Raw genomic sequence first — 12,733 nt, 5'->3', positions numbered from 1 at the left:
AGCAAAAAAAAAACAGAAAAAAAACACTTTTCAAAATAAAAAGTACCTCGGAGACTATGTAAACTGTTATTGCTGCCTACTGATTAAATAAACCGTAACGATCGCAATTCAGGTTTAACGCATCGCGCCCTTGTATTTTGGTTGAAAGCGACAAAAATTAAATAAAACAAAAAAAAAAAATGTGACGCTCGTCATCAATTTAAATTTTCGGGGATTTTATTTTCGAGTAGGCAGATGAACTAACAACAATTAACGAATCACACGTCTGTTTCAAAATCAATCTAAAGATAAGAATAAATGATTTGTATCTGCGAGTTTAAATTTGACAACTCAATGCGGATATTTCAAATCAAGTAGTTCAAGCCAAGTACATTTCTATGTACATATGTATGTAAATAACTGTTAACTCGAGCTCTTGTTAATTATGTATGCAAATGTATGTTTGTGAGTGCAAGCTACGCTTATGCATTTGCATGTTGTATGTGTGTATGTAAGCGCCACTTACCTGTCACATTGACGAAAATCGTTTTGTTATTTAACAAAATAGAGCTGCAACTTAATAATTAACAGTTTCAGTTATAAATTTTGTTATCAGACGCAATTTACCGGCTTTATTTAACATCATTAACTGTTGTCACTGTGAATTACAGTTTTTTGTTGTTGTTTTTTTGTGTGGAGTAGAAACTACTGGTGTTAACATTACCGGCACATTGTGCGTTCTCTGTAAGCTCTTAAATGCGTTGCGGTGCTCTTCTTGCGTTGCGTGCTCTTCTTGCGTTGCGTGCTCTGTTAAACGTATGTTAAATGTAATGTGGTTGAATTACTTTTGACGCTCCGACGTCGATCGAATATACAAACATTTTGCGACATTTCAAAAACAAAATCATGTTTGGGCCCGCACAAACCACAACGAATCGTATGAACGACTTCGAGGTGGCCTCGCCGCCCGACGACTCCGTCTCCGCGCTCGAATTCAGTCCGAGCACACTACCCAAGAATTATTTAATTGCCGGCAGCTGGGATAACAGCGTCCGCTGCTGGGAAGTTGAACAAAATGGAGCCACGGTGCCCAAATCGATGAAGTCGATGGGTGGCCCAGTGCTGGACGTATGCTGGTCGGACGATGGCACCAAAGTCTTTATGGCCTCCTGTGACAAACAGGTCAAACTGTGGGATCTCGCCTCCGATCAAGTAATGCAAGTGGCCGCCCACGATGGGCCAGTCAAAAGTTGTCACATGGTTAAGGGACCAAATTACACGTGCCTCATGACCGGCTCCTGGGACAAAACGCTCAAGGTATGCCAATAAAATATTTCAATATTTATTCCGTATTCAATTGTGTATTCTCCTTAGTTCTGGGACACACGCACTCCCACACCCATGATGGCCATTAATCTGCCCGAGCGTTGCTATTGCGCCGATGTGGACTATCCCATGGCCGTGGTGGGCACAGCGGGTCGTGGCCTAATCATCTACTCGCTGGAGAACAGTCCCACCGAGTACAAGCGACAGGAGAGCCCGTTGAAATATCAGCATCGCGCCATTGCCATCTTCAAGGATAAGAAGAAGACGCCCACGGGTTATGCGCTGGGCAGCATCGAGGGACGGGTGGCCATACAGTATGTGAATCCAGTGAATCCCAAGGATAACTTCACATTCAAGTGCCATCGTTCGACGGGCAGTTCGGGTTTCCAGGACATTTATGCGGTCAACGATATTGCATTCCATCCCATTCATGGCACGCTGGTCACCGTTGGCTCGGACGGCACCTTCAGTTTCTGGGACAAGGATGCACGCACCAAGCTCAAATCTAGCGAAGCCATGGATCAATCAATTACAAAATGCGGCTTCAATGCCAATGGTCAGATATTCGCGTATGCCGTCGGCTACGATTGGTCCAAGGGCCACGAATACTTCAATCCCGCCAAAAAGCCACAGATCTTCCTGCGCTCCTGCTACGATGAACTGAAACCGCGCGTCAATTGATCGGAGGCGTGCTTTGGCTTTGGCCACAACATGTTCTGCGATTAACAATATCAATATATCAAGAGCATCAATATACATAAATCGTATCACTAAATTTATCGAAGCGCAATTTCATTTTTATTTTTATTCAACTAAAATCACTTAACGCTTAATGCTCCTTCTTGTCATCGTGTCCATGCCCATGACCATGGTCACCCTGGCCCTTGCCAATGCCGAGCGCATACTCGGCTCCAATGGTGACCAGAAACAGAGAGAATCCAATGCCCAGGCCGCGGAACATGAACGTCCGCAGGCGGGAGGCGTGTGTGCCAAATGCATTCGGCTCATAGCGCCAGGCCTCGTTCCTAGCAGCAGCAGCAAGATTACCATTAACATTTATCGATAGCTTTAGCGATTGTTTAGTTCATCCTTGCTTACCTCAGCCATGGATCACTGAGGCCCTGGCGACCGAGTGCCTCCTTCACCTCAAGCAATTGGGGCACATTCTCCACCTTGTAGACCGATGGATGTGGCACTGTGTAGGGTTCGCCGTGATGTCCACCCATTATTTATTTAATTGCACTTCCGCTGAAACGATATAAGTTTTGCTTGTTTTATTTTAATGAATTACATAAGTGAATTTTGGTTTTTTGCTTTCAGCTCTTTTGACTGTTGTTTAGGTCACATGTCATCAGCACAACAACAATCACTTAGTAACAATAGTATTTGCTTGAATTATTACAAAATATCTCGTAAACAACAGGAAAATCACAAAGTATTACAAAATTAATGGAAATACAAACTCTTCTTGCCACAATAACAGAAATGTGAACATAAATGTTAAGCGCTATCGATAATATATCGGCATAAAATGTACTAAAAATGCCAAAATGCAAGGTGGTTTGTTTACATACGACTGTTAACAGGGTGGCAGCGCTACCAAATTAATTAGTTTTTTAAATATTAGGTGCGAGAAAACAAAAGTTATTCAAATATTAGGAAACGACACAACTCATTTGTATTTTGTTGTCATATTTATTGATACTTTAGATTTATTTTGCAATCAGTAGAACATTTGTAATTTTTAAACGTGCTTAAGTGAAAATATACATTGTTTATTTCTGTTTCTGTTTGTTTTTTGTATTTTGTTTTTCTGTTTTTTGTATCCATTTAATTTTCTAGTTATACAATAAGTAATAGTAATATACAATTATATGTTGTTAGGATTTATGTTAATAGCGTTTTCTTGCTTGCTCTCTTCTCACAGTTTTACACACAGATTGAACTGCGATTGCTACAATTAGAAAGGAAACGATGATTTAAAGCAAAATAAGAACAAATAATTATAACAAAATACTGTTTCTTACGCTTTGATGCTTTGTCATTTGCATTTGTATGTATTGTAATAATATAGCTAGGTATAAAAACGCATGACTCGCATGCCAGTTAATCGTTTTAAAATACAATACATATACATATACATTTATATAGTATATAGTTGTTTTTGTTTTTCATTTTTAATATATTCGTAACACATTTCTCACAAAGTTCGAATTTGTTTCAGCGCTTGGAAATGCAGAAGCTTGAACAATATATCAATATCTCAATTCAATTCAATTTTTGTAACTTGTAACTACGTTTTGGAAGAAGCAAAGTTCACAATTTTTCCATTTTTGTTTGTTTTGTTTTTGGAAATGTCTCTAAATCAATTAAGAAAAATTGTCAGCTCTACAAAGGTTTTAGTTTGCTGTGTTTCTTTTTAAAAGTGTTGCCTTTATATATCCATCATATTTTGTTTTTCTTTTTTTTTTGTTGGTTTATCTGTTTAAATATTGTTGCTTTTTTTGTGTTATTTGTTTTTTTGTTTGTTTTCTTTCTGTTTTGCTGAATCACATTTCGAATTTCTAAAGATTAGTTTTAATAATTTAACACATGTTGCTACAACAATTTAGGTATTCCGAAATCAAATTGTACTTTTTTTTGTTTTTGTTTTTGCTTTTAACTTAATAACCGAACCGAGACGCTGCTTAGATGCTCTCCTCGGCGAGAATCTCGTTGAGCAGGCGATTAAGGCTATCGAGGCCAGTGAGAAAACCGCCATCGGGTCCATGGTGCACGGGGGCAGCTGCCGCCGGCGTTGGCAACATGCTGCCGTTGCGCGGCACAAACGCAGTGTGTGCAAAATCAATGAGACGCACATCCACAAAACAGGCCGAGTCATCTGTGGGCGGCGCGGACATATCCAGCGACTTGGAGCCATGCAACAGCGCCGAGTTGCGAGCAGTTGCAGCAATTGGAGTCTTGGCATCTTGGTTGACACATTTGTTATTGTCTGCCGCCTCGGCACTGGCACGTCGCTCCAGTGAGTCCAATAGGATGCCAGCTAGCAGCGAATTGGAAATATTCTCGCAGCTGCGTTGCACTGCGGCGGACACTTTGCTGCGCTGCAACTTGGCTGGCGAGGAGACGGCAGATACAGGTGTGGATGTTATGGTGGATTTCTTAGCCTCGCGTGGATCATCATCGTGTGCCGCATAATGTTCATCATCGTCCTTGCAGCGCAAACGCTTTACAGCCCCCTTGACGGACTTCAGGGATGAAGCGCTCGATGAGGCTGGCGACACCACAATGGACTTCAATGTGGCACTCGAGTTGTTGCCGGTATGCGATGATGGCGTGCTGGGCTCCATTACCAATCCACCAGCTTGCGCATCGAAAGATTGCTGTGATTTGTAGCGCTTGAACATGGCCTCTGTGGGTCCGATGATGCTGCTCTCGTAATCGGAGCTGCCATCGTCGGAGCTATTGTTGCCTGTTTACAGAGTAAATGTGTGATTAGAGAGTGGATTAGGATTAAGGGATCATGCGCCTTAGACTTACATGTCTGACGACCGCTGGCCACCGCTTTGATTTGCTCCGAGAGGCCAGAGAAATCGTCGCTGCTGTTGCTGCTGTAGTTCATCCAGGAGTCACCGGAATGTGGCGATGAGGTTGTCACGCTGGGCAACGTTGGCTCTGGATCCAGAAATACTGTCTCTTCGGAAATTGGAATGAATGCAGGTGTGGCGCTGCCATTGGCACCGCTCTTGTTGTTCTTGCCACTACCAATTCCAGCAGATGATGATGCTGCTGCTGATGATTTGGTGGTGTTGGGCAATACTCCGCAGGTACGCGGCGGCGGCATAACAGATTCACGACACTGCTCCGCCTCCGTCTCCTCATCCTCCTCCTCGTCGTCTTCTTCCTCCTCATCTGTGGTGGTTGTGGAACTAGATGCGGTCTGTTTGACGCCACGTGCCGCAGCCTCCGCAAAGCCACGCTTATGCAGATGGCGACGTGTGGCGAGATTTAAACGCGAATTGGAGTCATTCGAGGCATCCGCATCATAGTTGCAGCCATCGGCGCCATTGCTGCTGTTTGTGGCCGAGGCGTTGCCGCTGTCAACGGCTGCCATCAGTTGCAAATCTTCGTCGGTATCATGCGGCTCGAGCTCATCTCCCGCCTCGTGTCCCGCCTCATCGTCCTCGATGTCATCCTCGTCTATGCTGTTCTCCGGATGATAATCAAAGGCGGCTGTTGTCGTCGACTGCACTGTGGCGGATTTTGGTGCCTCCAGCCAATCATCCGATATCATGAAGCGCGGATGGGCCATCGGATTCTCCTCGTAGCCCTCATACACAATGAGCAAGGAGCTGGAACCGAATATTTAATAACGTGCTCATAAAATATAATAACCAGGAAAGCTTACCAGGAGTAAAATCTGTAGCTGGACTGCTTCTCGATGACGCGTCGTAGTTGCAGCAAACGCTGGAGGATCTTGCGTATGACGCGGGTGCGCAAACGGAAACCATTATAGAAGAAGTCATGGAGAGCGGTCTTGAAGCCCGTCTCGTTTAGTTCGCGGCCCCAGTACTTGTCCCGCTTGGCATATTGCTCCAGATCCGCCTGATACGTTTGCATGCCGCAGAGACGCACTCCCAGGGAGCCCGAAGTGCTGGCAGCGCATTTGGCCATCTGTTTGGAGCGCTTCTCGGCGGAAGCATCGTCGCCATGCTGACGGGTGCCCATCTTCAGGTCGAGAATGCAGGGATTGCGAAACTGTGACGTGATATTCTCGAGCATCAAGAAATCTGTGAAACGAAAGATGCCAAAAAGAGATTAGTTAAAATAGTTGCAGGCGAACTCAATTGTAAATGTTGTAATTCATTTTTGGAAAGGGGGGCGGGTTTTTTCAGTCCAGGCCGAGGGGAACACAGGGGATACTAACATTGCTTATTGGAGTTGTCAAGTTGCGAAATGCTCTTGATAACATCGGCCGCATTTCCGTTCTTATGCACCTTCATTCTGCAAATAATCCAGGCGAGATGTTTGAGATTAATTATGATGGAATCAAGCGAGAGAAGCGAAGTATTTCAAACCCCATTTTAGATGGCACAAAATGAGAGTGGATTGACCTAAAACAAAATAAACTGCAAGTTTTTCGTTTATAATCAGAAAAGCAACGAGAACAAACACATCATGCGCTGTTCCATTGACAAATCAAAATTGTACTTTACTGAGTCTTGCAATGGAACAGGATGAGATGATGATGTCGTCAGCTTGAAAATAAACAAACAATAACAAATACTCATACACATAGTACTATATGATTGTAATTTGCATACCCAAAGATACCCGTAACAACAATGTCTGAGAGGGGCGAGTGCGTGTTTGTTTTTTGTATGCATTGCACAATCTAAAACAAAAATAAAATTCATTTCCATTTGCTTGGCTGAAAAGCATCAGTCATGTGTGGTATTCTTTTTTTTTTACAACATATACAACTATATACAAATATTTGGATGTATCTATATATATAAATGTATATGTGTATGCGTCAGTGTTTGGCAAATAGGTGTTGGTGGTGGTGGTTGATTGGGTGTGTTGGTGCACTCAGAAAAAAATGCCATTGAATTTTAGAAGGATTCTTCAGAATGATCATTTTTAATATCGAATGTTGTGACTGTTGAAGACTGTGGTTTTCTATGTGTGTGTGTGTACATAAGATAATTATGATATTTTATTATAAATCAGTCACATATAGCAAAAAACACTTTATATATTTTATAATTTTACTTCCCACTGAGTTAGTTAGTTAAAAGAGCTAAACTCTGCAATGAGTTTCTACTTTCGATAATTAAATAAATATATTTTTGAGAAATATAAAAAGAAGACATCAGATTTTTGGGGTTGTAGATTTAATTTTAAGAGACTTTTCTTTCCATTTGCAGAAATTATTTCAGGGTGATTTTCTAAAATTCAGATGGTGTTTTTTTTCTGAGTGTGGTGGTGGTGCAAGAGCTAGTATGTCGAAATGGTGGCGCCATTGGCTTGCTACATACCTGAGTACATCATCGCGCTTCCGCTTCGAGGCGCTCATCTTGCGCACGGGCACCGCGGCGGCATCGTCCCGAAAACTGGGCGAATAGCGTTTGTCCAGCTTGACGCCGCCCATGGATGTTGCTTGCATAACGCCTGGAAATAGAACGGGACCGGCGAGCGATAAGTCTAAAATTGTTTGTTGTTGCTTCTTCGTTTGCAGCATTAACTTTAATTTGTATGTAAGTATCTTGAGGTTAAGTTCTTGATGGATCTGATTAGACATAAGGAAGCATCCATGATTGATTGATTCGTTGGCACACAGACAAACCCATTTTCTCCCCCCAACAATAAGTATAAATTGAAGGACACACATATAATTCACATCTATTCATGTTTCTGATGGACTGCAGCAATCACCCCAATGAAACTTTCATGCATTTCGGATGGACACGCACACAAAAGCAGCATATGATAATACATATAGTGACTTATGACTTATATGACTTATGATTTATTCGATTTATAAGGCCTAAGCGGAATTCTCAACTGTGTGCAATTTAAGAAAGACAGAAAGAGTGAGAGAGAGACTTAATCAAGAGTTAAACATGTGCAAAAAAAAATTCAAGTTTACTTTTAGAAGAGTAGCGAAAGATTATTTTTCTTGTTGGTTTTTGGTAAACCTACGCTTACTTAGCTTAAAACGATCAAAATTTATGTATATATTAATATATTTGTACTTATTTAAGGAACTGAATAGCTTATTATATTATATAGTAATTGGTAGATATAGTAAAATATATATAAAGTAGTATGTGTTTTAATCATACAAACCCGTCAATGGCCATTGTGTCATTATTGGCTTGCTTGCATTTCTAATCGGCTTTCGTACTTTGAGAGTCTCGGAGACGTTTCAGTTCCAGAGACAGACAATGAGCAGAGCTGAGCAGAGCGAGCAGAGAGAGAGTGCTGAGCTGAGCTGAGAGACAGATCTGAGAGCAGAGCAGCCATATCGATCAGAGATCCGATTAGAGATCGGCAAGGCCTAGGGACGACGGCGACAAGACACAACAAACGAGACAACGAGAGGGGCAGCACCGATGTGCATTCTGAACAAACACATATATAAAACACAAGAATAATAAAAAAAAAAAACAACAGAAACAATAAAAACAAAAACAAACATACACGATTTTTCGTTGTTTGTTTTTCTCTTGTGTGGCGAAACAAAAACAAAAAATTGGAGTAAAAAATTGCATATTGATTTTGGTAATTTTTGTTCTTTTAGTAATAGTATTTTACGCTGTATTTCAGTTTCAGTTTCAGTGGTTTCAAGTTTCGAGGCTGCTCTCCGCAATTGGTTCAGTGTTTGGTTCGGTTCGGTTTGGTTCAGCGGTTCACAGCAGATCACACACACACACACAGGAGCGGGTCTGTCAGTCGGCACACACTTCGAACCTTTGGATAATACGAGCATAGAGCGTAGATATGTAGTGGCAGAAGTGGCACGCCCCCAGAGCTTCAGGTTTTATATTTTCTTCTTTTTTTTTATTATTAATTTCACCTGTGCCCAAGGGCGTGCGCATTTTTTATAGTTCAACAAGTTAAAATTGTCATTTAAAAAAAAATTGTAAAATTTTTTGGCAGCTAGACCGAAAAATTTTACAACAAAACGTTTTCGATTTGAAGATTTGTACATGTGTATATAATATATATTGCATACTTGTAAAAATCTTTTGCTAGAGAGAAGTTGCATATTTTTGTAAAATTTCTTTATAGTTTTAATTATTTTTTGTTTTTTTTTGTTTTATTGTTGTGTGTTTCTGCGACTTACCCATTGTTGTCAGTTCGCTACTAACTAAAAGTTCTTATGTGATAAAATATATATATAGTAGTTTGAAGCTTTTGGAGCAGACAATAATTGGGCATGGCGTCTATAATATATTTATTTCGCTTTTCGTATTTTACAAATTGTTAAAGCTATAGTTTACCTATTAGATTACGTTATAGTTTTCAGTCTTTATTGATATTCATTGTTTTTTGCACCACTTTTCTTTTTTGCTTTCTTTTTTTTTTAGTTTTTTTTTGTGCTCTGTTTTTATTTGTTTTCATTCAATATCAAGACTTACAGACTATAGATATATCACATATATATAGGCATATATAATACTTAAAATAAAAATGATATACGGACAGAGTACAGTGGAGCGCATAATTGTTGATTTTGGACAAATGCGAGTTAGTACAAAACAAAAGTTGAAAATACAGCAGCGCAAACAGCGATTTCAAAAACTCAAGACAAGAAATGGTTTTATCACATCATGTTTTTTCATTCTTTTTTTTTGCTTTTCTTTTTTGTAATATATTCTTTATTTTTTCAATTTTTTTTAAATGTATGATAAATTGAACGAGCAGTTAATTCGAAACGAAAGATATATATATATATAAATGTATATGTATATCAGATGAAGCGCTTCGATAGGAACGAGAATCGTTGTGGCTGATTGGTTAATTGGAATAGAATATAGTCGGTATCTTACCTTTGTACTTGGGCACAAACTTCTGTACGTCCTGCGGAATGTTCTGATAGAAGTCCAATTCACGCAAGTTCAGTGGCTTGATCACCGTCGACTGGTTGAGCAGCAACAGGCGCGTATGTCCTCCAACCTGCAACATGGAGAGGCAAAGAGCAATGAGTAAAAGTTCATTAAGACGATAATAGGTGAGAGAGAGAGATAGAGAGAGGAGAGGAGAGGAGTCGCGTAAAGTGGGTTAAGTCGACGAGAGGGAGATGTTTCGAAGTGGAGAAAGAGTCGAGTTTAAGTTGCTCTGAAAACTTATTGATTAAAGTTCCGGTCCCAGTACATAAATGGTAAAGGTTATCCGTAAAGTTTATGAAGTGGTTTAAATTTGTTTTCGGTATTCAGTTCCATTATGGTATAGTATTTATTGTATATCTCGTTCCTGTAACTGGCTCCTAAAAAACTAATTGCATTTCGAATCCAGTTTGACGCCTTGTCGAAAACTAATTGCTTGAATTTGCATATCTTCTCCACATCTGCTATAAAGAGTTTTTTCTTTGTCACAAACTTGGGAACAATATAGAAATGGCCTCTATAAGGGTACACGAATCGAACTTAAGACTCGCTGGTCGCGTGGCCATACTAACTAACCAACCATTATCTTATCAATCCTACGTCATGCGACGTTTTGATAACGAGACTGCTGTTATACATTCCACTTTAATCTGTCCTTGTCGATTGTAGTCTGTAATCTTTAGGAGCTTTGAGTTGCCAGTAGAGGCGCATTTCAAATTGGATATGAGCTTATCAAATACGACCTGTCTTCGGCAGGTTTATGTAAACAAAACTTGAGCTGATTCATATGATCGGATAATAATAATGAAGGCAACCAGAACCACTTGATGAACTCACAAATATATCACATATCAAAATTCAACCAGGTTTTATAAGTCAAAATTCTGGCAAAAGAACTCACATTGGAATTGACGGGCATCATGACTTGAAATTGAAATTGTCACACTTTATGTGAATATGTATTCCTTTGTATTGCAATAAGTGGAATATTTTATACGCTATTGGAACTCACACGTAATCATCTTAGTATTGTTTTTTCTTCTTTTTTTTTAACGAACTTAAGAAAATTTATTAGGTTTACTTTTAGACCTGTGACGTTCATAATAATAAATACGATTCTTGTTGTAATGAAGCCCCGCAAGTTAAATGAGAGTGATTCGAATTATGCATCTATGATATCGCTGCATTTCACTGGAGAAATGCGACCCGAATCCATAGACTTCAATAATCCGGAGAGATCAACAATACCAACGCGACGATCGCGTACGAGACAAACGCAACAGGCGATCACATATGGAAAGCGAAAGACAACCAGAGGAACTACCCACTTGGTGAGTCAGCAGCGAAAGAAGAGCATGAAGGCTACCCAAGCACCGCAGACCAATCAAGTGGAAATGATAAGGGATCTCGCGGTGGGCACCAGCCACCAATGCGATGGCCAACACGATGGTCGCATTTTCATCAAGACAAACCTACGGTTCGATGTGGATGCACTATTCGAGCTGCTATTCTCGCCCGCTGGCTCCACATTTCTACGAAAATTCCATGCGGGTCGCAGTTCGACAGATCTGTGTTTTGGTAAATGGAATTGCAATGTGGCCGGGCAACAGGAGCGACAGGTCAGCATGATTGTTGCCCTCCAAGCGAATGTGGGACCCAAAAGTGCCCGGATCGTTGAGCGTCAAACGATCCGACAGTGCAGTGCCAAAGGTGAAATCTATTCGATAGATGTGGAGAGCCTCAATCAGGGTATACCCTATGCCGATGTCTTTACCATACTGATGCACTATTGCCTGAAGCGTTCGCCGGGGAATACCACAGATATTCTCGTTGTTGGCGATATCAATTTTGTCAAATCGACATGGGCAATCGTTAAGACATTCATATTGAAGCATTCATTGGAGGGCATGGCCGAATATTTCTATTCTCTGCACCAACAATTGCTGAAGGAGGCGGAGACGATGAATCGACGATAGAAATTGACAGAGACAGGACAGAGATTCATCACACACAATATTATATATATATATATATATTAGTTTCACAGTTTTAGAGAGAGAGTAGAGCAGTGTTGTCATTGTTGCCTTACCTGATTCGAAAGTGGATGAACGGCGACCTCATTATCCTCATTGTCCAGGAGATGATCCTTGATGCTGAGCTGCTGAGACTGAGATGATTGCGACTGCTTCGCTGCTGCTTTGCTATCTGACGTCAATTGCGAATTCGAGTTCGAGTTCGAATTGGACTCGGAGCATTGTCGCAGCCACGTTGGGTGCAACTTGAGTGTTGCTGGGGATAGCTGGGAGGGATGATGAGTGGTGGAGTCAACAACAACAATCTGCTGCAACTGCTGCTTGGTGGGCGTGTTGCTGCTGACAGTCAGTTGCTGTAGATTGGCGGTTACCAAGCTGCTGCTGCTGTTGTTGGTATTGCTGCCGGCAACATGTTGCTGCTGTGTCTGTTGCTGTTGCTGCTGCTGCTGTTGAAGAAAGCTGGAGCCGCTGGCAAATTGCAGCTGCGATTGCAATAGGCTTAAACTAGTTGAGATTTGTGCAACCAGCTGTTGTTGTTGCTGCTGCTGCTGTTGTTGCTGCTGCTGTTGTTGTTGTTGTTGCTGATGTTGTTGTCCATGGATGCGCTGTTGTTGTTGCTGCTGTATATTTGGAACATGCTGCTGATATGACGACAAGTCAGAATCTCCCATGCCCCAATCCCCCAAGAAATATACCATTCCCTGCCACGCGAAACAGTTTAACAAGTTGTTTGTTTGATTGTTGTTGTTGTTGTGGTTGCAACTGTTGCTGCTGCTGCTG

General features: G+C 41.1%; 4 protein-coding genes across 9 annotated transcripts; 2 read left to right on the top strand and 2 right to left on the bottom strand.

Moving 5' to 3' along the window:
- Positions 1-768: 768 nt before the first annotated feature.
- On the top strand, positions 769-2,080 carry LOC6568817 (protein Rae1). The gene is made up of 2 exons (XM_001995201.2): positions 769-1,296; positions 1,354-2,080. Exons 1-2 carry the CDS (start codon positions 886-888, stop codon positions 1,984-1,986), a joined length of 1,044 nt encoding a protein of 347 aa, XP_001995237.1. The 5' UTR covers positions 769-885; the 3' UTR covers positions 1,987-2,080.
- Positions 2,081-2,789, bottom strand: LOC6568818 (NADH dehydrogenase [ubiquinone] 1 beta subcomplex subunit 3). 3 transcript variants are annotated; one of them, XM_043216332.1, is made up of 3 exons: positions 2,769-2,789; positions 2,404-2,553; positions 2,081-2,330 (listed from the first exon to the last, which is right to left on the bottom strand). In XM_043216332.1, exons 2-3 carry the CDS (start codon positions 2,529-2,531, stop codon positions 2,135-2,137), a joined length of 324 nt encoding a protein of 107 aa, XP_043072267.1. In that variant the 5' UTR covers positions 2,532-2,553; positions 2,769-2,789; the 3' UTR covers positions 2,081-2,134. The 3 variants fall into 3 exon arrangements, with proteins under 3 accessions (XP_043072267.1, XP_032596936.1, XP_001995238.1); XM_032741045.2 differs by lacking the exon at positions 2,769-2,789 and adding an exon at positions 2,748-2,767; XM_001995202.3 differs by lacking the exon at positions 2,769-2,789 and having other exon boundaries at positions 2,404-2,559.
- A 197-nt stretch (positions 2,790-2,986) lies between these two features.
- On the bottom strand, positions 2,987-12,731 carry LOC6568968 (nucleolar and coiled-body phosphoprotein 1). 3 transcript variants are annotated; one of them, XM_001995203.3, is made up of 7 exons: positions 12,010-12,731; positions 9,864-9,990; positions 7,347-7,479; positions 6,233-6,309; positions 5,714-6,095; positions 4,846-5,657; positions 2,987-4,777 (listed from the first exon to the last, which is right to left on the bottom strand). In XM_001995203.3, exons 1-7 carry the CDS (start codon positions 12,649-12,651, stop codon positions 3,993-3,995), a joined length of 2,958 nt encoding a protein of 985 aa, XP_001995239.1. In that variant the 5' UTR covers positions 12,652-12,731; the 3' UTR covers positions 2,987-3,992. The 3 variants fall into 3 exon arrangements, with proteins under 3 accessions (XP_001995239.1, XP_032596933.1, XP_032596934.1); XM_032741042.1 differs by lacking the exons at positions 9,864-9,990; positions 12,010-12,731 and adding an exon at positions 8,158-8,465; XM_032741043.1 differs by lacking the exons at positions 7,347-7,479; positions 9,864-9,990; positions 12,010-12,731 and adding an exon at positions 6,630-6,647.
- Positions 10,810-11,990, top strand: LOC6568969 (protein Aster-B). 2 transcript variants are annotated; one of them, XM_032741044.2, is made up of 2 exons: positions 10,810-10,934; positions 10,996-11,989. In XM_032741044.2, the coding sequence occupies exon 2, from the start codon at positions 11,048-11,050 to the stop codon at positions 11,894-11,896; it is 849 nt and encodes a 282-aa protein (XP_032596935.1). In that variant the 5' UTR covers positions 10,810-10,934; positions 10,996-11,047; the 3' UTR covers positions 11,897-11,989. The 2 variants fall into 2 exon arrangements, with proteins under 2 accessions (XP_032596935.1, XP_001995240.2); XM_001995204.3 differs by having other exon boundaries at positions 10,914-10,934; positions 11,008-11,990.
- Positions 12,732-12,733: the final 2 nt, after the last annotated feature.

Source organism: Drosophila grimshawi, unplaced genomic scaffold (genome assembly GCF_018153295.1).
Source record: "Drosophila grimshawi isolate 15287-2541.00 unplaced genomic scaffold, ASM1815329v1 contig_1367, whole genome shotgun sequence".
In the NCBI taxonomy this organism is placed as follows: domain Eukaryota; kingdom Metazoa; phylum Arthropoda; class Insecta; order Diptera; family Drosophilidae; genus Drosophila; species Drosophila grimshawi.
The sequence above is the reverse complement of the archived record's forward strand: the minus strand, read 5'-3'. Positions and strand labels throughout refer to the sequence as shown.